Source organism: Gallus gallus, chromosome 1, assembly GCF_016699485.2.
Source record: "Gallus gallus isolate bGalGal1 chromosome 1, bGalGal1.mat.broiler.GRCg7b, whole genome shotgun sequence".
Classification (NCBI taxonomy): Eukaryota; Metazoa; Chordata; class Aves; order Galliformes; family Phasianidae; genus Gallus; species Gallus gallus.
This window is the reverse complement of record NC_052532.1, coordinates 99,507,443-99,530,908: the sequence shown is the minus strand read 5'-3', so window position 1 is coordinate 99,530,908 and position 23,466 is coordinate 99,507,443. Positions and strand designations below refer to the sequence as shown.

General features: G+C 40.0%; 1 protein-coding gene across 3 annotated transcripts; it reads left to right on the top strand.

Moving 5' to 3' along the window:
• Window positions 1–2,548: 2,548 nt before the first annotated feature.
• C21orf91 (C21orf91 homolog) lies at window positions 2,549–19,318 on the top strand. Of its 3 annotated transcripts, none has more exons than XM_015295763.4 (5): window positions 2,549–2,595; window positions 2,994–3,123; window positions 14,122–14,652; window positions 17,726–17,788; window positions 18,254–19,318. In XM_015295763.4, the coding sequence occupies exons 2-5, from the start codon at window positions 3,000–3,002 to the stop codon at window positions 18,412–18,414; spliced, it is 879 nt and encodes a 292-aa protein (XP_015151249.1). In that variant the 5' UTR covers window positions 2,549–2,595; window positions 2,994–2,999; the 3' UTR covers window positions 18,415–19,318.
• Window positions 19,319–23,466: the final 4,148 nt, after the last annotated feature.

Sequence of the window (23,466 nt, the reverse complement as noted above, 5' to 3'; positions counted from 1 at the left end):
CTTAATATTGCTTTTGCGATGAAGTCAGGCTGCTGCTTGTTTGCCACTTTTCATGCATATCAAATAAGCAAACAATGGGAGGACAGAGGAGGTGTAGCTGCCCTCCCAAGCTCAGTGTCAGCCAGTGGGAAAAGCAATTTGAGGAAGACCTCAGGGAGCTCTGAGATTAAATTGTTCTGCTGTCCTCCAACAACAATAAATCCAAAGTCTACCCATTACTTAAAAGCTGCAGAGGAATGGAATAAAGAGCAACATTTCTTTTTTCTTACTGATAGAATTGAAAAAAAATGCCCCAAGAAAATATGGTGAAAGGGATCATAAAAACCATAGGCAAATGTGTTTGGAGAGAAGAGATTTTGGAAGACGATGTAGCTGCTTCATAGGTAACCCCACTCTTGACATATAGGAATGCATTGTAGGTAATTTCCATGAGTTGTGGAAATTCTCAGGAAGGCACGAACTGCCAGCTGTGGCTTAACCTTCTGAAGGCAAGCACGGAGCTGAATTAGTTTTACTTTCCATTCAGACAGCACTTGGTATTTCCCATCATGTCAAATATGTATGCATGCAACTTCAGCACTGTTTCTCTTACAGATTCCTTTCTCCTCTTCCATCTCCCCTTTACGGGCACAACTAACTGTGCTCAACAGCAAATTTCTCTCCTTCCTCCCAAGGGAGTGAAAGGTAACAATCCCCAAGGACTGATTTCTTTCCTAGAAAGCTCACAGTAGAGCAAGCTTGTCCTGAGCCAATGAAAGGACACTGTTAAAATTCAGAATAGATTTGCCAGCTTTGTACATTCATGTGGTATCAGATATTAGAATCATAGAATCAGTTGAGTTGGAAGGGACTCTTAAAGGTCAACTCCCTTGCAATGAACAGGGGAGTTGACCTTTAAGGGTCCCCTCTTTCAGTTTGAAGTCATTTCCCCTTATCTTATCAAAATAGACCCTGCTAAAGAGTCTGTCTCCTTCTTTCTTATAGCCCCCCTTTAGATACGGAAAGCCACTATCAGGTCTTGCCAGAACCTTCTTCTTTTCCCCAGCTGAATGGCCCCAGCTCTCAGTCTGTCCTTGTAGGAGAGGTGCTGTATCTCTCGCATTTCTGTTGTCCTTCTCTGCACACTGTCTAACGTGTCCACATTTCTCATGCAGTGAGGATTCTACATCTGGACACAATACTCCAGGCGATGCCTCACCAGTGCAGAGTAGAGGGGTAAGATCACCTCCTTCAACCTGCTGGCCATGCTTCTTTTGAAGCAGCCCAGGATATGGTTGGCTTTCCAGGCTGTGAGGGCACACTGCTGGCTCATATCCAGTTGCCATCCACCAGTACCCCTAGGTCCTTTTCAGCAGGGCTGTGCTCTATCCTTCCATCTGCCTGTTTGAACTGGTAGCACACCCGTGCCACAACCCAGGAGCAAAACCTTGCACTTGGATTTGTTGAAACTCACGAAGCTCACCTGGGCCCACTGCTCAAGCCTGTCAAGGTGTCTGTGGATGGCATTTCACTGACCACACCACATAGCCTGAATATCGAGTTGGAAAGGACCAACAAGGATCACGGAGTTCAACTCCTGAGTCCACACAGGATCATGCAAAAATCAGACCAGACATCTGAGAGCGTTGTCCAAACACTCTTTGAACTCCGTGAGGCCTGAGGCCACGACCACTGCCCTGGGGAGCCTGTCCCAGGGCTCAACCACCGCCTGGTGAAGAAGCTTTTCCCAACACCCAAGCTTGACCCTCCCCTGATATAAGTGCATGCTGTTCCCTTGGGTCCTGTCACTGTCACCGGAGAGCAGAGCTCCGGAGCAGGCTGCCACAAGGCCTCCCCTCAGCCTCCTCTACTCTGGGCTGAACCAACCAAGGGACCTCAGCTGCTTCTTATATGTCTTTTTCTCTAGACCCTTCATTATCTTCGCAGCCCTCTTTTGGACACTCTCTAGTTGTTTTACGTCTTCTTTGTACCTCTGTGCTCAAAGTTGTGCACAGTCCACCCAGGTGAAACCGCACCAGCACAGAGCGGAGGATCCTGACTTTGTTTTCTCCCAGCCTACAGCTATTCTTCCTAGTTTCAATCCCTATACACAGAGGACTTCTGCACTTCTCACAAGACCCAGTGACTTGGACCGCAGCAGCACTGTGCTGTACGCATCACCAGCACATCAACACTCGGGCGCCCTAGGAAAACACTGAGCGCAGAGCACGCCCGCAGCCCCGGCGGAGAGCCCCACAGAGGGGAAAGAGGGAGCGAAGCAAGTCAGCCGTGGCACCGCCCAGGCTTCCCCTCAGCCGCCCCCAGTCGCCGCGGGGGAGGCACCGCAACCGGGCTCCGGAAGAGCCCAAGCGACGCCGAAGCGGGGGTGCCCGCTGCTCGCACGGATTGTAGCGGCCGCTGGCTCGCCCTGCCCCTCCGCCCCGCCGGCGCAACCCTGGGGCGGTGCTGGCACCGAGGCGGGGCGGAGAGTAGTAGCTCGCCTGGCCCGGCGCAGCCTCCCCCCGTCCCGCCGGCGCTGTGGTCTCGGCCGGAAGCGGAGGGCGGTGCTGGCGCCGAGCTCCGGCTGCGCTCTCCGACGAACAATAGTGGAGCGCGGTGCGGTTGGTGGTACAGCACGGCGAGGGGTGCGCTGGGGGGACGGCGCGGTGGCGACGGCGGTTTTGGGCTCGGCGGCGATGTGCTGGGCACGGGGGGCGGGAGGAGCTTGAGCTGGGGGCAGAGGGACGGAACAGAGCTGCGAGGAAGGAGGAAGGGGTGCGCAGGGTCGCGGGGGGGCGGCAATAGGGGCTCGTTCTGCCGAGGCTCGGGGAACGCCGTGCGGTGTGGCCGCCTCCCGCCCCTGCCCGCTGCTCCGCTTCTCCTACTCTAAGAAGGAAACTTGGCCGGGACGAAACGGTCCTGCCCCACATGCGGCCGGGCTTATGGGAGCACTACGGGGATGTTGCGGGGGTGCTTGGAGTAACAATCTTGCGCCTTGTTCCCTCCTCTCTCAGGGCACGATGAACGAGGAGCAGTTCGTCAACATCGACCTGGACGATGACAACGTGTGCAGCGTCTGCAAGCTCGGCACAGAGAAGGAGACGCTCTCGTTCTGCCACATCTGCTTCGAGCTGAACATCGAAGGTATGGTGTTAAAGGGGCTCCTATCGCACCGCTGTGCTGGCGGGACACCCTGTGTGGAGCTGGGTACAGATGGAGCTCGTTGAAAAGCTCTCACAGAGCTTCCAAAAGTTGTGCGCTAGAAGTTTTCTTGCTGACCAAATTTGGTTCCTTCCTGGTAACAGTAGGTTTTTGAGGCTTTCTAAAATAACACTTGCGAAGATGTGATCAGGTTTCAGCAGCTTCCGCAGACCTCTGACGTCAGTTCAGGTGGAAAGCACCGTGTGTGTTCGGCCTTCCCTCGGCGCTTCAGTCAGTGGTAGAGGGACTACAGATAGAACTCAGTTCAGCTGTGAATCCCATCGCATGATTTTCTTGGAAGCAGATCAGTGTTTGACAAAAATTGTCAGAGTTTTGGTGTGTGCTTTCATGATACGTGCGACGTGATAAAACCAGATTCACCATCGCAGCACCTTGAAGTTTCACGTGGAATCACAGAGCCGTAGGGGTTGGGAGGGACCTCTGGGGATTGTCTTGTCCAACCCACTGCTAAAGCACTTCCCTACAGTTTACGAACTGTGAAGTAAGAGCTCTGGCCATTTTCAAGAGGCTGGCCTTGTAAGCATTGTTTCTGGCCTCCAAAATTACACGGGTTCAGTAAAATGTTTTTCTGTACAGTTTTACAAGTTCAAGCCTTGTTTATTGAATTAATTTATCATGTTACTTTGGGTAGATAAGAGATTTCACTTTTTTGAATCAAGTAAACTCTTACATTTTTTTTCTTAAGCATGAGCACTATTCCTTGATTTTTTTTGGGGGGGGGGTATTCCACTTACCGAAAATGGTATTTGCCATTGCTGCAGGCATGTGACCTCCTAGGCCAATCTAAACTTCTGAGGTCAGTTGACTGTGAAGACTTTAAAGCTGTTACACGAATGTTCCTGTTTTTTGGTGAGAGTAAGATTCAGTTTGTTTGATATATGTGAACACACTGAAACTTTTTACACCCAACTCTGATGGCAGGGTGCTGTGATCTATGAGCATTGCACCCAGTGGTCTTGTTGCTTATTCTGAATCTCAGGAGTGTAAGGCCATTATATTGCTTTTTTTTTTTTTTTCCTTCTGCATAGCAGTATAAAAGTGTTAATATCTTGATTATTGCAGCGTAGAAAGTACCTCATTTTCTGATAATTCTATCTTCTGTGCCCTATTTGATGTTACTTTAATAGGGAGTGGAGCACTGCCTGTGTAAATGACTTCAAAAATTGTCTCTATCAGAATTTTTAGCTGACCCAATATATAAGCTGATTCTTTACCATATTCTATACCATTTCCCTCCTACTTCTGGCATATCTGTTGCTTTCATCTCCTGTATTTTCCTATGACAAAGACTATGATTATATATATGTATGGAACAGCAATTTTCTAACAGTTCTGGATAGGGAATGAAATGGATAATTCACTAACTCAGGATATTATACTGGATGTTTTTTTATCAACTTGCAACTTAAGTTTTCACAGACTGATAACTGCTTGTTGTACAGAATCAACTCAAAGTTATGTAAGCTCTGTAAATGTACTATCCTACGCATACAAGTATGGGTCATTTTTGCTGATAGTTTCTTCTAATTTAAAATCATATTTTAAAATCCAAGCAGTTAAAACACGTGCAGAAGTCTCATTTTGTTCAGTTATAATTTTAAGTGAAATAGGCTGTTATAGATGTTCATGCAACAGCTAGGGCAGCGCTTAAGGATTGCTCCATTTTAGCATTGATGTGCACACATAACTTCTCCCTCTGTGACATAGTCACAGCTGAGCATCTTGCAGGATGCCTACATATTCCACTGTTTGCAGCAGCCCATAGCAACTTTTATGTGTGAAATTCTGGAAGTGTTTTTCCCAATTTCCTTGTTTAAAATGGTGTAGTATTGTAATGCTTTAATGGAAACGGAACTTTCTCACTGATTTCATTCCTGCCAGCATCGCTTTCCTCAAAGCTGTCAGTTGTAAATCCAGGCACGTGAAAATGACCTAGCCTAAAACTTAAGCTGCCCAGAGCAGACTTTGTCAAAGGTACGTAAACAAAGCTTATTGTACAGAAAATTGTAGAAAAACTATTGTAGGAAAGTCACAGCTAGGTGCACGTATTAGATGAGTATTGGTGATTCTGTGTGTCTTCACATCTGTGAATTCAGCAGCTGTGAAAGTTTGTGTAGGTGGTAGTGTTCTTGATCATCACAGTTGAGGAGGATGAATAGCTAGAAAGAAGTAAAACTGGGAACACCCCAAATCTTTAATGACTCAATGCACATCTTCCTGCCTCAATATTGTTATGGGTCTCAGCCTTCAGCTGCCTGATGTTTGTTTTTATATAGCTTTGTTTGGACAGTAGATTGATAATGATGCATGATTGAAATAAATATTCGAGTTCTTTTTCCAGTCATTTTATACGGAAGACTGCCTTCGTATATACTATATACTTCATCTGCCTTAGCTATATAATTGCTGAATTACTGAACAAGAAAAACATTATTTATGCTGTCATATCAGTGTCTATCACTGAATTTATTCAGGAGTGGATATGGATAATAGGGTCGATTTCTCTGACAGTTTCCTGGAAGGGAACTTTTTTTTTTTTTGTAGCAAAACAAGGAGAAAAGGGCAAACAGACATACAGAATAAACAAAAAGCCAAGATGCAGGTTTAAACTTTCTCCTATTATGTTGTCAACTTTTCTTGAGGAACAGGGAGAACTTAATGTAGAAGAGAGGTTAACCGTGCTTTTGCTGGTCTTCAGCCTAAATGAGGGTGGACGGAAGGACAGTATTCTTGTCTGTCATGCTTTCCCTGTCTGCTTAGCTGGTTTGAGTATTCCTTCTGGAGAAGCTGAGTGGACTAAGCTACCTGTAAATGCTTCGTTTATTCCCGAACTAGCTTGTGTCTTAAGGATCGTTGTCGGGTGATTTAACGTGTTAGTTTGTTAATGTGATGCTTAAGTTTTAAAGTACTTAAATATGAAATTCAAAGCTGCAATAACAATGCTTTGGGAAACTAAACTGGTCCTGTATAGCAGTTTCAGAGTTCTAGGTAGGATTTAGAGTATGTAGGTGCTGCGGGTCTGCTGGGATTTGACGTTTACCTTTTGTATGCCTTCTGTAAGGCAAAGTGGAGGTCAGAGATTGTTGTGTACTGCCTTGGTTTTGAGTAGGTGCAATGTTAGTAATCTGTGATTGAAACAGGAAGTGTTTTTTCACATGTAACGATTGCGTAAGTCAGGAAATAAGACAGTGTGTGTTAGTTGGAGACGAGTTGTTTCTCAGGAATCTTTTCATTTATGGTTTCAAACTTATAGTAATCACAGTTCAGTTTTTAATATTTGTCATGGGTGGTATGTGTATCTTACCCTGTTTTTATGCTGGCATATCTTAACGCAGAATTGTTTTAAAGTGTGTTAGACTTCTGAAATTCAAGAGTGTGTAGTAGGTGGGAAGATCTGATAGAACTGATTTTTACTTACGGATTTGCTTGTCTGGTGCTGTTAATTGAAAACTTGCTTCCCTTTCTGTTTAGAGTTGAACAGCAGCTGAATGGTAAACGTTGGGAGTTGAAACCTAAATCTGTATTGCAGGCCTTCTAATGTGAACGTGGGGGTGGAGGAATAGGTAACCCAGTAATTATATTGATTAATGTTAAGCCTAGTTATATTTCCGTGGTCCTTCAAAGTGCAGATAGACTGAGTATTTCAGGCAATTTCAGCATGAGATTTAGTGCATCATAGTTTCAAGATGCTATAAACTGATCTCTTGGTTTGTTTGGTTTTTTTTAGTTGTTGTTTTGTTTTCCTGCTAAGGTCTATAAGATCTTGTATAATATCCTTATTCTGTGTTCTCTGCATTCATCTTTGAAAAATTGGGTTTCATTCTTAAAAGGTTCACTTTTTGTCCTTTTATTCTTTTCAGAAGAAAATCTCACTGAAATGAAACAGGTTGTAAGGTGTAGCTGAAAAGGTTGGAAACTATTCTACTTTCATTCTGTTCCAAAATATTACACATCCTTTTTTTTTTTTTTTCCTCAATGTTAATAAAATAACAGGAACTGAAATGCATTATTCTGACAACAAAAGCTAAGAACTTTCATCATTGTCCTTTGGGGCAGACGGATGAAATCTTGTGTTAAGGTTGTGCTTTCAGTCCAGGGGTATGACTCATTTCTGCAAACTTGAATGGACTTGTAGAACTAGCTGCAGCTTCCAGTAAACCTCTTAACTATGAATTCAAGTCCAAACACATTCGGAGATGGTATTCTTAATCCGTGAAGTGTCATATAAGTATTGCTGAGTAAGTTGAGCTGTTTGGCTAGTTCTGAAACTGTATTTTTGAAGTCTTTAAGCTAGGGAAGTTTGTATACGTAAGCAAGTGACTTGAATGGTTAATAATGCTACTGATGTGGTGTTATCCAGAATACAGAAATGCTGTCTCATGTCTATTTTCTTCTAGGTGATCTGATTAGTGTTTCCTTAGGAAATGTGAGACACCTCTAACATGGTGGTTCCTGTGATAAAGTTTTCAGCAGGATTCATTGGTTCATCTAATACAGTAGTAAAATCTTTTCTAGAGAACATGAAATTTGGAAATTTGTTGGAAGACTCAATTGGATCTGTGTTCTACCTTATATGGGATACGTTTGCTGTATGGAAAAATATAAGCAAGCTGATAGAAATCTGGTAGGAGGTTTTGTGTCCCCACCTGATGTATGGAATGCACTGGCTTTATCAAATGAAAGTGAAGAGAGATTTTAATTTGCAAACAAGATAATATCTACCATTTGTTTCATTTTGGAAGTTAATGAATAAATAGCACTGACATTTTTCCTTCCAGCTAATCTAGTAAATGAGAAGATTTAATTCTGCAGTGAAATTGCATGAATATACTTAGAAAGTAGCACTTGGCTTTAAATTTTGTCACGCAGATATGTTGGAGATAAGTCTCTAATGATCACGTTTCTCAGTGTTGGCAGAGTTGTGCAACTAAGAATAACAGTTTTCCTCCACCCCCTAGTCATTTAGATGAGAAGGTGACATGCTGTCATAGGTAGTCATGGGCTGGTTTTGTTTAATGTATTTTGAAGGGGTCTTGGGGTAAGAACCCTCTTCTTTTAGCAGTCTGAATGATCTGACTACTGGATAGACGTGAACATGTAATGTCTTGAAGCACTTCCTTCTGTGCTGCAGGTCTTAGCCCTGCACACAAGACAAATCAAAACTGAGCTTGTCTGATGTTAGTGTTTTGAATGGAGGTGCAGTTATTTAGAGGCTGCTTAAGCATCTGTGTTTCAAGAGCAGTACTGTATGCAGACAGGGAGTACAGTTGAGGAAAGCAGCAGCTGGAATGTTTCAGAGCTTGTAGTTGAAGCCAGAGCTCTTAAAGTAGGCAGCCACAGACTGAAACTCTTCACATGCTCTTACTTACTTACAGGATTGCAGGAAAAGGTGTATGTGCTCATCACAAACATTTCTAGAGGTAACTACTTAGGATGAAGTGGATTGTGCCTGAAACACATTTTTTCAATGGCTGTGAAGGCAGTCTCCAACCAGCAAAAACTAAAGGTGCTATAATTCAATCATCCATTTCATCCACTTTGCCAGGGCTGTACAAATCTGCATTATAAAGTGCATTTCTTATTTTGCTACCCTTAATAACCATATGTCCTTCATACCAATTCCGTAATTTCATGTATGACAGCCACTGGCATTTTGCAGTTTTCCTTTCGTTACGGTCAGATATAAATCTTACCCAAAAGTATTTGTAAATTCTCTAAGCAATTTTAGAGAACAATTTTAATGTGGCTTTAATTAAGCAGTGTTAAAGAACAAACTTGGAACAATTAACTTTGTCTAGAACTATCCGTGTTCATTTCAATTAATTCCATCTTAAATTCTGTGGGGTTTTTTGTTTGTTTTTCGTCTTCAACTGCTTGGGCTGAGGCTATTCACTGCTGCAAAATCAATTTGTTTCCAGCATCGCATTATAAATTGCTAAGAATGGAATTCAGGCTCTCCTTTAACATGGAGTTGCAAGATTGACTAAGGAGTATTTACAAACAACAGCAACAAACACGGGGAGATAAACAAGCAGGCTAATAATCTGTTTTAATGAAAATGTTTGTGAAGGAATGGTGAAGTAGTCTCTCTGTTCAAGAGCATTCTTCTTGAATTGAACTTGTTTATTATAGTTACCTCCAAATAAAACTATTGTTCTAGCCAGCCTCATTTATAAATGTGAGCAAACATTTGAATTTCATGCTGTATCTTATTATGAAGAAGAGTTATGCATAGTTAGTCACATAGTTGTTCTAGATGCGCCGGTTGCAAGGACAGAATTAAGTATTTGTAGGCTTCATCCCTTCAAAAGAAAACTTTAATTTGATGCAAACTGATTTATTTTCTAGTGCAGATAACTTAGAGTTGATAGAATTTTATTACGCACTTAGTTTTGCAGTTGATGTTCTCCCTCTTCATTGCTAGTTTGCTCTTAAGAATGACTGGAAGTTAGAAAAATGTATGCTGTTTCATATATTGTATGATTACAAATTTATTTACAAAATTATTTTGCAGGAGTGGATTAGAACTCGGTGTTGAGAATTATTCTGGCATGGAGGAAGACTTCTTTTTTTTCTTGCTTAGCTTACAAATCGAAATACTCCATTTTTGGCTGAAATGCTTATCTCTTAAATGAGTTCTTACGTAGTCTCTTCTGTTCTTGAAAGTGCTGAGCATACAAATAGTATTGCTGAGAAAGGTGATATGTACTACTCATATTTCACAGGTTGTTGGAGTCAGAAATTGATGGTAAACACATTCTTTTATTATTTGTCTTGAGGTCTGGCATCCTCCTATGAATCTCCTATGAATAGTCATCTATTGCGTGATCTTGCTTCCTGATGGCATCTATCTTAAATTACTTAGATACGGTCTTCTAGATGTAACCCCTCCCACAGACTCTGGCCTCAGGTAAAACTTTCCAGCTCTGGAAATGTTGGGTTTTTAGACCATTTTTTTCTTTCTCTGATAAAACAAGTGTGAGTGACAGAACATAATTGAACATAGTCTTTAATCCTGTTCTTGGAAAGTAAGACAGAGGAACAAACGTACGCATCCCTACAGATATGGCAAAAAAAAGAAACAACCCAAAAACATTGATGGTTCTGTGTTTGCTGACCTGAAAGACCAGCCAAAAGCTAAAAAGGTTGAGGCCTCAAACAGGAGCATTGAGTCAGAGCTGAAATGCCACAAAACTAACTGATAGACAATAGCTATACCTCCAAACTATGGTATTGCTTGTTGCAGAGTACTGAGGTCTTACTTTGTTTTTGTGTTGAATAAAGTAACTTTTCTAAGACTAAATCGATATGTGAAAGCTTAAGCAATTCTGCTAGTTTGAAGGCATCTTTTAAACCACTTTTGTATGATTTCTTTTCCTTACTGTTTTGAAGAGTACCTGGATAGATCTGTTTTGTTATTCTGGTGTGGCAAGAGAGGAGGTTGGCTATACATTTTGGTGTGGGATGGGAATTCTATTCCTGTAGACTGTGTTTTGTAATAATTTGTTCATTCTTCAGAAATATTGGCATCATGGCTAATATCCTATGGCTGATAAATAGTATCATTTTGAAGTAAGCTTTTTTCCTTCTTTAATAGGTGCACCTGAAATTAGCAATGGTTATTACTGAATTCTGATAAAATAGATTTGTTTTGTTGAGCAGCATGCCTGTGGAGTGGGAAAGTTAACAACACTCAGAACTCTTCTGAAAGATAACCTTATCAGTAGGAAAGAAAATTCAATTACTTTAAGCTCATGACTAAGACATGAAAATCAGATGGGCCCTTATAAATTCATCATCCACTTTCCCTTCTTCTGTATGACTGATACTTCTGTTTTTTCTGCTTTGTGTAGTCTTATATCCTCTGGGAAAAAAGAGGTCCTGCCTAGAAAATGGTTCAACCAGTAAAGAATGCTGAGATTTTCAGTGATCTTGGGTTTTTTGTTTGTTTGGGTTTTTTTTTTCTGTTGTTTTATTCATGCAGTAGTGTTCTATCTTGCTGAATGCCAGATTTGCAGAAATAGGTGAGTGTTTAACATGTACGGTGAAGATTAAATGTGTGAACCATGGAACCTGATGCATGTCTCTTAGCCAGCTGCATTTCTACCCTAGGATTTTTTTATACGCTTTCAAGTAGAATTTTCTCAGGTTTGTCAGCATGTAATCCAGATTGCGATTCTCTGCCTTTGTCTTCTGAAGGGTCAACCTCCAAATAAATGTGCTTGGATAACTCTATTCAGACCTCTATGAAAATCCTGTGTAGTGCAGCACGCTTTGTTCAAACTTGAGTGTTTTCCACATCTGCATTTGACTTATTTATCAGAATGTTTACAGAGATATTTCTGTACTATTAGTATCCCAGTAAAATATTTTAGGATCAAAGAGCTTGTGTGTATTTGGCTTCATAAACGGTATTTGGGAAATCTTGGGTTTATCTGTGCTTGTCTATAAGTGCAAATGTGCTTTTGGGTACTTATTATCTATTTTTTAATTTCCATTGTTCTGTGTTTCTGTTTTTAATAGAAACTGTGGTAGTTCTTACTCCAGTTTTCCAGGTCTGGCGAAGATGTAGGGAAGAGTGGGAAGAAGTGAAAATTTGGCAGTTGTGTTTGATTATTTTTTTTATTATTAGTTTTGAGTGGTGAGAAGAGTGGTGTCCCAGAAGCATTGCATGTGGCAGTACGTGTGAAAAGCCAGAATACAGTGCAAAAAAACTGTATTCCAGACCTTGTTAACTGTGCCTTCTTGAGTTCCTTCTCCTCCTTTTTGCCAAATCTTAAGTATTTGCTTTAGACAGAGTTGCTCTGTCCTGTCATCAGAAGACAGTGGCTTCATTTTTCAACTTAAATGAAATTGTTAGGTGAACTCCTCAAAGCTATTGTATGGGGAATTGCGCAAGACTGTTTTCTTTTCCTGCCGGTCTATTGAAGTTTTCTCTAATTTTAAAAAGGGGAAGAAATCTACAAGGGGAAAAAATGGGTAAAACAAATAGCATTGAAAAGGATTAGTCCTAGTTTTTGTAGGCTTGGAAATGTTGTGAAGGTACAAGTTTAATTGAAGGTGTTGTTCCTGGATGAAGATTTCAGAGTTTACGTTATATTAGGTGCGTTAAGCAGACTTGTTATATTTTAATTATGTTAGTAAGCCATGAAGACAAATGTCTTGCCTTTCCTTCTTTGCATTAGAAGAAGTGCTATTAGAAAATAGCACTTTGTGCTTATTTTTGTTTGCTTTTAATGTCTCTGTAGAGACAGAGAGGGGGAAATAGCCACTGCAAGCAGACCATGTCAACCTTAAGTTAGTGGACATTTATTTGCTGGAAGAGATTGAAAGAGATATTTTGAGGTGCTGGGTAAGAATCTTGATTTAATACCTGAGAAGAGGATATCTGTCTCTGTACTTTACTGGGGAACTTCTTTCTTAAAAGCTGCCTCTGGCTAGGGTTTGTTTTAATACTTAGTTCCTGGACAGCGGCAGTGTCTGTTCTCATGGCTTCACCTTTATCCACTGCTGCTGAGGATAAAGCATCATTTTTGTTTTGTCATTTTGCCCCATAAATTGTATGTGCACTCATACAAACTTAACACAAGTTATCATTTAAGTGTTTGGGATGGGGTGGGCTTAGTTTACCATAAGAATTTAAGATGATGTTGAATAAAATTGAGAATTGTTGTAACGTGTAGCTTTTCACTAATTTCTCTTTAAAGTCACTTATCACATCTTGTTGCATTTCATGGTTTTTCTCTATCTGCATCACTTCTGTATATCTTTTTTTTTATGTGCTAAGGAGTAAAATGGTGGCAGCTCGCCTAGCTTTAAAGATCAAATTATATTTTCATGTGTTGATTGTAAATATTTTGACTTCAGTGAGCATTGAGCATTTACAGCCAGTGGTTCACAGGCAAGCTTTTGATTGTCTGTAATCAGGGACTTGCGTTACAGATTTTTTTTTTTTTATTAATGTTGGGAATCTCCCAAGTAGCGTATTTGATGGAGATAAAAGTCTAACTGCTCAATATTCTAGGCTTGGGTTTTGAATCTACTGCGTAGGTGTGAGTCTGAATAAAAAGATATCTGCTGAAGCTGCAGAAAGTAATTTGGTACTGGAGTGTTATTCACTTAATGAAATAGTTATTTCTCATGCCATCTGTCTTAACTTACGAACTGTCAGTCTTCACAGATTGTGTTCCTTTGTATCATGTTAATCACTATTAATTTCTTTGATGTTTGAGTAGGTTACTTGCTGTGGCTATTTGAGTAGTCTTTAAGAGAGGACAATCAAAGAGAATGAGTAACCATATTATATAAAATTAATTTCAGGATGATTTAATGTTGGTGAGTGTTGGCAGTGTTAGAACTCATTTCTCTAGCTCAGCTACAGGCTTGTAGTAATGCAAAATAACAAACTATGACTGAAGTCTACATTATGTTTGACCCCTTGACTGATAGAAACCTGCACACTGCAGTATCCAAGCAGATGGCTTAAAACATTATGTGTAGAAGATGAGGGCACAAGTGGCTGTTATCAGGATGTTCTTCAGTATTGGTCCAAAGAAATGTCTGATGTGTACTTGGAATCATTTGGGACAGATTGTATGTCTGTATAGCTTTCATGCAATATGTATATGGAGTTGGTGGCTTGCTTCATCTCTGTTATTGCACGAGAGGCATGTGGAGGTAATCTTCAAGTCCTGCACTAGAGATCACTGTGTGCAAAATACTTTGTGTGTGAAGGATTTGAGACTGAGTAGAATTTGAGATCATTTTAGACTATCACGTATCCTGCTTTACATCGGTGATTAGACCGTTGTTATGGAAGCATCAGTTAACAGTTTATTTTCTTGCTTACAAGTAGAGACTTGGAAAAAAAAATCTGAATATACAGTAATTAAACTCTTCATTTTTATTGTGTCTTTGCAGGAGTACCAAAGTCAGATCTTCTACATACAAGATCTTTAAGGGGACACAGAGACTGCTTTGAAAAATTCCACTTAATTGCAAATCAGGACTGCCCACGTACAAAGCTCTCTAGAAGCCCATATGCAGAAGTAAAAAGTATCTTGAGCAAAAAAATTAACTGGATCATACAGTATGCACAAAACAAGGATATAGACTCTGATACTGAAAGCTCGAAAACATCCCAACACCCGCTTTTTAACTTGAGACAGACTGATAGAAAATTGCTCCCACAGTTTGACTCTCCAGTACCTAGATACTCTGCAAAATGGATAGATGGAAATTCTGGAAGCATCTCAAACTGCTCGCAAAGTCTGTTAGAACAAAGCGAACCCACTGATTTCAGACTTGGTATGTTACAAGAAACAGGTGCTACATTCTGCTGCAGCAGTGTCTTGTGGTCTAATCACAGCCAAGCCCAGAAAACTGAAAAAGCTGAAAGTGATTCACTCACCAGTGCTCACAGAAGGCATCCTCATTACAGCAGGGAAGAATGTAAGTGTATTTTCATTTAAATGCAACATAGCGAGCAAGGGGCACCCTCTGAAATATGTTGATCACTTAGTGTTCCCACAGGGCAATAATTCACAGCCTGAAATGCAGCTTTTAACGGTTTGGAGTCTCTGTAAAATCTGTGAATAAAGTGACTGCATAGCTAAGCAGATGGGGGCGGGGGAAAGCTGTCTGTTAGTTTGGATATTTTTGTGTTTGTTTTTTAACTTTTCTGTTAGTTATGCTCCAAAGTGATACAGGGCACGTTTAATTTACGCAAGAAGTTACTGTTACAGTTAATTGCTGTGAATCTTTATTATGTTAGTCAAACAGTTCTGCTTGTGCCAATTACTAAACTCCTGAAAATAACCATCATTGATTACTGAACGCTTGAAACCAGCATGTCAGGTGTCTTGAGTTACCTTTTGCACAAAGCCACTCTAAACAGTAGAAGAAATTAAAGGTAAAGTAGCAGAGCAGACCTGTGAGGCAGCACGCAGAGTTCATTGTTGTCTATAGCAGCAGACTCTGTTCACACTTCACTAGATTTTTCTTCTCCTTCTTGAGCATAGGGAAGTATGAAGGCCCTCATGCTGCCACGTCATCTCAAACATTATAGAATAGACCTGGTGATTCTTGTGATAACTGTGGTGATGTTGAAAGCAGCAGAAAATAAATTTTCCTGTTATAGAAGGTGATCTCTAGAAAAGTCTTCAGAAAGTAATTGGAAAGTGCTTCTGAATTTCAAAAGACATGAGAAAGATGGGAAAAGCTCATGAAACGTTCAGTGGAAAATTTAGATAATGGGAAAAGAAGGCAACAGTAGAATTCAGAATATCAGAAGAGTGAGAAAAGGGGATGCTGTTTAAAAAATAAATAAAAATTGGGATCAGCTTCTTCAGACTCCTATTTTTAATAAACTAACAAAACTCATTCTTGCAAAGTTTGGTTATTCTTTATTATTCACAAGAAGATTTTAATGGCTGTATGATGTTTCATGTTGCATTTGTTATAGATTAGTAGTCTTAAAGCCATAAATCAAAACAGATGTGCTGTGCTGTTTGACCACCTGTCCTCTGGAGTCATAAATTGGGATTAAATACATCAGGGCAGAAGTTAACAGAGGAATTATGAAAGCTTGACCTGGTTTATGGAGTTATCTAACTGCAGTTAGTCACTTGGAATTTATCTCTTTGATTTCAAGACACGGGAATATAAAGCTCTTTTAAGCATGGTAACATTTATTTTTCTTTCCCCTATTATTACGACTACATAATGCATTTTTAAGGCATTTTTGCTTTATAATATAAGTAGTCTTTTTGCAGTATTTAGCTCTTCTGCCTTGAATGATGCTCATTTGAAGATTTGGTGCTTATCTAAAGTTTAGAGAAAAGTCTAGTCAGGCTTTCCATACCAACATTAGATGACATAACTGATATGTCCTGATACACACGCTGATCAGGGCTGATGTGTCCTGATGTACACACAAGGGTAATGTGTGGGCCTACCTACTTGCTACAGCTGATAAAATGTTAAAGAAAACAACGAAGTAGGAAGTAACTTCTTATGGCTGGGTGTAGAAAGAGGGAAAGACTTCTTGTGATTTTATTTATGTATTTATTTATTAAGCTATTGATAACCATATTAGATCAGGGTTTTCATGGAGTTTAAGAAGTCTTAACTTTTAAAGGCTAGTAAGATGTGAGAGAGGAATTTTATGTTCTACTGATAGCTGAAAGGAGTATTACTGTAGTTGGCTGTCAGAGGAGGCAAGTGGATCTGTTTCCCTGTGAAGTGGCCTGATGTCATGAGTAACAACAAATTGCCTGTTGTAGTTGCTGCCGACTTCTTTACTCTGGCAATGGCAACATAAAGTTAATGCCCCATAAGTGCCAGGTGTGAGAAATGTAGGAAGAGAAACCTTAGGGAAATAAAATAGTCTTTGGGGTAAGTAAAAATCAGCCTCATTAGAACAGAGTTTGATAACATAAAAACTTCTTGCATTCAGAAATCCTTGAGCAAAAGCTGTGTGATTGCAGCACGTTTCTTTTTCCTCAGGCTCCATACAAGATAGTTTTGCCAAGCTGCACCATGTGGGGTGGGTGACTGAATGGTTTACAAGGTATTAAAGTTTGTTTCAGTGTCCTGTAACCAGCATCCTGGTGATCAGTATCATCAGTTTCTATCAGCTTCTGCCATTCTGTCCAAGTCATCACCCAACAGAAGTGGCACCAACCTCTTCCCGCCTTGTCTGGGTTGAGGACAGTGCTTCCCCACTTGCTACAATTGAATCAGATCTGCACAGAATACTTCCAGAATTCTGTCCATTGAGGTTTAATACGCGTTTTCTCTGAGGATGAGAAGTGTGGTTGTAAACTGAGATATAAGGAGGGCATATGAATGATGCAGAGGGTCTTTCAGTTCTCAGTAAGAATGGAATGCAGGAAAATGAAAAGTAAGCCGTTTATATGTTGGTCTTCTCTTGCATCACACTGAGGTTTTTCTTCATCAGTTGTCACTGAGTTACTCTGTGGAAACATTATTTCTATGTTATGGAGACATTATTTCTGTATGCCAAAAGCACAGAACTTTCTAAGTAACAAATGTAGTCCTGCACTGAAAATTCTGTCCAGGAGCGATTTCCTATGGACTTTAAAAGAAAAAAATGTAGCAGGACTTGCTTCATATTGGCTGCTTGCCATTAGCTGAACAGATGTACTTGGCGGGGGTCAGTGTGGAAAACCTGTTACGCTGTGTCGGAAGTCCCCGCAGGAGTGTTAAAAGGGGGCAAGCAATCTACCAACAACTCTGATTCTGGGCATACCTATTGAGTGTTTGATTTGATATTGAGGAAAGGAGTTTCCTGTGGAATAGAAATCTACGTCAATGTCAAGAGACACTTTTCAAGTTCTCTAAATCTTATTAATGAACAGTGCTGCCTCTGATTTACTGTCTTGCAATGATTGATCATTAGGCTGCAAATTAAGCAAAAACAAAAAAAAAAGACAAAAAGGCAATCTATTTAGAGGTGTTCATGTTGCTTTTGTAGAAGTGATAACCGATTTTATTGTTACAGTGAATACGATGACTACTGGAGAGTTAAAGCAGCTTAATGAAAAACTGCTCAAGCAAATCCAGGGTGAGAAACTTTCAGTTCTCTTTGTTTTGGTTTTGTACTGCTTTGTAATAAAGAATCTTCTGCTAAAGAAAAATAGTGATGGCTTTACTGTCAGATAAGTTTTGAACTAAAAATCTCTTTATACCTTGTTGCACACACAAACTTGAGTGCTTTTATTATGTAACCTTTTTGAGTGACACAAACCTGCACATAATGTGCATTTTCTTTTATTTTTTTAACTGGATTCAGCTTCATTTCAACTTACAAACTGATCCACCTTGGCTCAGGTTCCCTAAAACATAACTGGTGATTCTGTTTAATATACCATGCATATCCTAGGCTGTGCTGGAGCTAAATAATGTTCTTGTGTGTGAGCCCACTTGATTATTAAAAAGGCACAGATATTTATGTTCACTACTGCTTGTTAACTCTATAATAAAAGTACGGTGACCAAATGCATTAACCTAATAATCAATGTTCTTGCAGATGTGTTTGAGGAACTGACGCAGCAAGTCCAAGAAAAGGACTCTCTGGCTTCAGAACTGAATGTCCGTCATATTGCTATTGAGCAGCTGCTGAAAAACTGCTCCAAATTGCCATGTCTACAAATGGGACGTGCGGGAATGAAATCAAATGTCCCCATATGATGGGGATACAGCTCATATGCCCTGTAGAGCTGACTGTCCCTGGTGGCTTTGATAACCATGAAATACAGCTGCACAGTTATTTAGAAGCTTTTGAGGAAACTCAGACAGCTTGCTCTTTGCATTCCTAATCCGTGTAAAGTCTCATCCCACTTTGGTTTTAAGAAAACAGGCAAGTATTGTAGGTATTTAAACCTATTGTAATGGGGTTTATTCCCATTCTGGGTTTGTTTTTGCCCATAATGATGCATGAACCTTGAACCAAATTTTGTGTTCTGTTAATAATAAAATTGTTTCTAACAAAGTACGACCTGAAGCTGCCTATTCCATACAGAAGTAAATCTGCCTACTTCAGACAGAGGAGGAATAAAAAACTGAGTTTTGATCAGATTTGATCATGTTACATCAAAGAGAGCTTTAACAGGAGAACAGTATTAATGAAACTCAAGTCTTATTTATTACGAGCAATATTTTATTATTGAAATTTTGTACTAAATAATGCTATTTTAGATACTTTTCCAAATCTCTTTATAAAATGTCTGAACTACTCTGTGTAAAGTTTACGCCTTGTGTATGATTGTTTATCCTTTTTCAGGTCTGTATCTTTCATGATACAATGTTTAAGAGGGAAAAAAAACTGAACCCAAACCTTATTTCCCAAAGAGATGAATTTCACTTGTTAAAAAAAAAAAAAAAAAAAAAGTGGTGGTGCATCACCTATTTTTATCGAATTTATAACTGAAAAACTTGTTTCATGAGGTGTTTAAAAAAAAAAAGAGGAAAAGCACAGCACTTCATAATACAATCCATACTTAGGATTTAATGCATAGAAGTTGTTTTGTATGTGTGAAATTTTCAATGCCGAAAAAGATGACTTCAAAAAACTAAATAAATTTGTAATACTGCATTACTCTTGTGATGGTTTTTTTTTTTTAAATGAATCTTTCTCTGTGATGTTGAGTGTTCTCATTCTGAAATACAGTAATGGCACATTGTAGAACAGAATAGTCTGCTTTCTTTAGAACTTGTATTGGTCAGTCGTGCTGAAAAATTCTAGCTAATGTTTATTGAAACAACTGTAGAGCTGCACTTGCATAGTGATGGGTTTGCAGTGGAAAAAGCACTGAAAAAGGGGTGATGGGAGAAGCTTTATTCTCCCTAAAATTCATCTGTGTGCTCTCCTGTTTTTAATCGCTTCAAGTGAAAAGTGCAAGTTATACAGGATGACTAGCAAGAGGAAAGATTTAGATTTGGTTTTAAAGTAAAACTGCAGTTTTGCTTAAGTTCAGTTTTTTCATCACATCTGAACGACGTAGAACAGTTATTTATTTATCTACCAGAATGCAGTTGTGAAAAGGCACTCTGAGCATGGTGAGAGTGTGCAAGACCAGGACTTGAGCTCATCTGTCTCTGGGTATTTTGTGTTGTTTAGGGATGGAAAATAATGATATTGCTTGCACGTAGAAATGGGTTTATAAGTAAATGTGCAGTAGGTAATCCCTAATTTTGGCTGTCAGAAGATGTATTAATAAATTTAAGTATGGAGATTAATCCAATATGAAAAGAACTGCAAATCATAGGATCATAGAATTGCTCAGGTTGGAAAAGATCATCAAGTCCAACCACAGCCTAACCATACTACCTGAACTCTAACAATCCTCCGCTAAATCATGCCCCCGAGCATCACATCCAAATGGTTTTTAAACACAGCCAGAAATGGTGACTCAACCACCTCCCTCGGGAGCCTATTCCAGTGTTTAAAGAGCCTATTCCAGTGCATAATATAAGGTGAGAGGAGAAATGCCATCATCACTTACCTCCATGAAAATGATCATCATTTGGCTTATAGTGGACTGCATGTAGAAGTCCCTAGCTATCTGATTAGACTAATGAGGAATTTCAGTTGGCTGGGTAGTGAGGTGCTCTGAAAGAATTAGGTTGTATTTCTGCTCTTGTCTTTGCCTCTGTGGGAATTAGAAGTACAGCATCTACATTTAACTCATCCTTCCTAATACCTTTCTGTGGGTTGTATTTTTGTTAGATTAGATTTTGATACGAGCAAGGTGGGGAGACTTGTTCTGTTTTTGAGGTAGATTATCATTAAGGACAACTTCTAGGGCACGTAAGCCATAGGAACACAATTTTTTTAATGCTTTACCCTTGATCCGATTTTGAGTCAGGAGGAAAGCACAGTCCTAGCTTATGTGCTTAAAAGAAAATCTAACTGTATAGCTGCTGCTGCTGCTTCTGATGTTCTGAGGAAAATGCTTAGAGTGCAGAGGGGTCAGCATGCTCCCCAGCTGTCTGGCAGCTCGGAACTGGAGCTGCTGTTGTATGTCTCTGTATATCAAAAGGAGTTTAAGGAGATAGATGTGCTTGTGCTCTTGGATGCTTGGCTTCAAAATCACAGAATGGCTTGGGTTGGAGAAGACATCAAAGAACATCTAGTTCCAGCCTCCCTGCCACAGGCAGGGTTGCCAACCACTAAACCAACATGCTAAAAGAAAATGCTATCACATGCATGGGCTTTCTTTCCTCTTGCCTTCCCTGTCTTTTGCTGAGAAATCTATGGTTAAATCATACCTCAAATTTGAGCTGTTTCTGTATACATAATGTTGACTCTATGGGTATTCAGATGCAAGATGTGTTTTTAGTGAGTGGTAAATAAGCTTTTCATAGGAGGAAAGTGTTTGCAGGAGTGATGTTTGAGGCTATGAACACCTGTCAAACAAAAGCCAATATGAAAGTCTTAGCAGCTTGAAATTTAGTAGTTTCTCTTTGTATTGCATACTATTGCTCGTTGAAAATACGAGCAAGAACTGGGCAGAAACTGGTGAAGCAGCGATCTTCATGAAGTGCTCTCTGAAAGCACACGTAATTGCTGCAGCTTTTCAGGTTTTTGTTGTTGTTGTTGTTATTTGTTTATTACTGTGTTTCAGTTTTTTAATTGCTGGTGGTAAAGGACAGAAAGAATCCTAGTTTTCTTTGTTTGGGGAAGGTGATTTATGCTTTTCACAAAGCAATCTATTACCAATAAATAAAAATATTCTCCTAAACTTTATATTAAATCCTATTGTTGCTTTCTTTGTACTGCAGTGCTTGGAGACCCCAGCAGTGAGAACACAGCTGGATGTAAAGCTCTCTCAGACAGTAATTAAATTCACAAGGAGGAGTCTTGCTTGATCAAAATGAGATCCGTATGAGTGTAAAAGCACAGACCACAGAGTTGGATACATCTAAGAGCTTAATCTGCTACTTTCATGTAGATTCTTCCTGGTTTTTTGTTTTGTTTTGGTGTTTGGTTTGTTGGTTGGTTTTTATTGGAGGGAGACTGGGAGCAGCTCAATAACTGCTGTATAAAAACGTTGCTCTTTCCTCCCCTTTTCCTAAGTTGAAATCTTGTGTTGGATGTGGATATTGTTAGCACCCCCGAATGGTGATGCGTGCTCTGGTTTCCATGCCAACGAGCCATTTCCAGAAAGAGGGTATGGGGTTTGGGGCTCGTTGCTGCTTTTTCATTAATCCAGCCCTAGGAGCAGAATTGATTTTTGTTTGTTTGTTTTTGTTAGACATATTTCTTTCACGTAACATTCCCTTGGTAATGCAGCTGCCTTAATTGGAAACGCAGATTGCATATGGCAGCATTGTATTGGATCGCACATACAGTTAGATTTGGTTTATAAGATTTAGGTTGACTACACAGATTTGAATACCGAGATTTAATTTTGAGGAATGAACAATAAAATAATGAGTTTCTTTTTCAGGTTGATTGTTTATTCTTCTCCCCAGAATTTTTGTTCCTCAGCATGAATAAAATGTTAATTCTGTTTTTTACTGCATATAAAATTAGCGATGTACAACTGTGAAACAACATCAGGGAAACTCTAGTAATTGCATTAAAGCAAAAGTCCTTTTTCATTGCATTGACTGAAGCAGACGTCTATTCACTTGTGTTTTGCAGTAATTAAACGAAGCTTTAAATGCTGATTTTAAAAGAAAATTGTGTTAAGAAGGGGTGTCTGAATGAAGGGAAGTAGGAATGCAGGAAGTGGTAGTTCTCTAGGTAGATAAAATTCTGCAGTAGAGTGGAAGAAACAAAGATGCTAAATTGCTACTGTTGTTTGGCAGTGTAATGATAACACGAGTCAGTTGTGGATTCCACTGTGAATTGAAAGGCAGAACTTACCGTGTTTTCTCCCTCATTTAATTTATATCCTATACAGTGCCCATCACCAGAGAGTTCTGAAAGCTACAAGAAATGTCTTGCAGTCCTTTCTTCATCAACCATCTGCTGAACATTTATTTAAAGAACTGCTTTCCTCAATTAGTGAGAACAAATTAATTTGCCAGTTGAAAGCGCAGTTGCAGAGGTGTTTAATGCTTTTCTGTAGGCCTGTCCCAAGGCAGCCACTTCCAACATCTCCTGGCACTTGCCTGTATTGACCTCCTGTACTCCCTGTCAGTTCCACTCTTGCACTGCCATGAAAAGCCTTAGAAACATCATCATTTTTCAGCAAGCACAAACAACGATGAAATCATAGTTCTCAGTACTTACAATTCATGGACATTTCCTCTTTGCCCCTCTAGTGCATAACCTGCACTCCTTGTAACCCACAGTTACCTTTCACACCAGCCCTCTCCTGGTTCGGCTGCCTCCTTTCCAAGAGTTGGACTAGGTGACATATGATTCTGTGATGAGTTACTCATGGATTCAAGAGTAATGGATGTGAAAATCATAAAATTATGAAGGGAAAAGTGCCGAGACCACAGCTAGTAGGTTAGGCTAGCATTGTAGACAACGTGGTGAGCGGGTGTGATTAGCAGTGCCACAGTCTGCAAGTCTGTCGTGGCCCCAAGCTTACTGCTCCCACCACCCCCTCCCCGAGCAATGCCTGCCTGCTCAGCAGACTTCTCAGGCATCTTACCGGAGTGTCAGCATGCTGCTCCTCAGACAAGTAGCTCTGTAAGCCCTAGTGAGCTTTGTGCACGAGAAAACATATATAACTGCTTTATACTTTGAAGCTGTATCTAGCTTTCAGAGCCTCTGCAGTGCTA

Coding starts and splice junctions, on each gene's coding strand:
- C21orf91 (XM_015295763.4), top strand. CDS start 3,000: ATGAACGAGGAGCAGTTCGTCAACATCGACCTGGACGATGACAACGTG. Junction 14,653..17,725: donor TCATTACAGCAGGGAAGAAT/GTAAGTGTATTT, acceptor TTATTGTTACAG/TGAATACGATGACTACTGGA. Junction 17,789..18,253: donor ACTGCTCAAGCAAATCCAGG/GTGAGAAACTTT, acceptor ATGTTCTTGCAG/ATGTGTTTGAGGAACTGACG.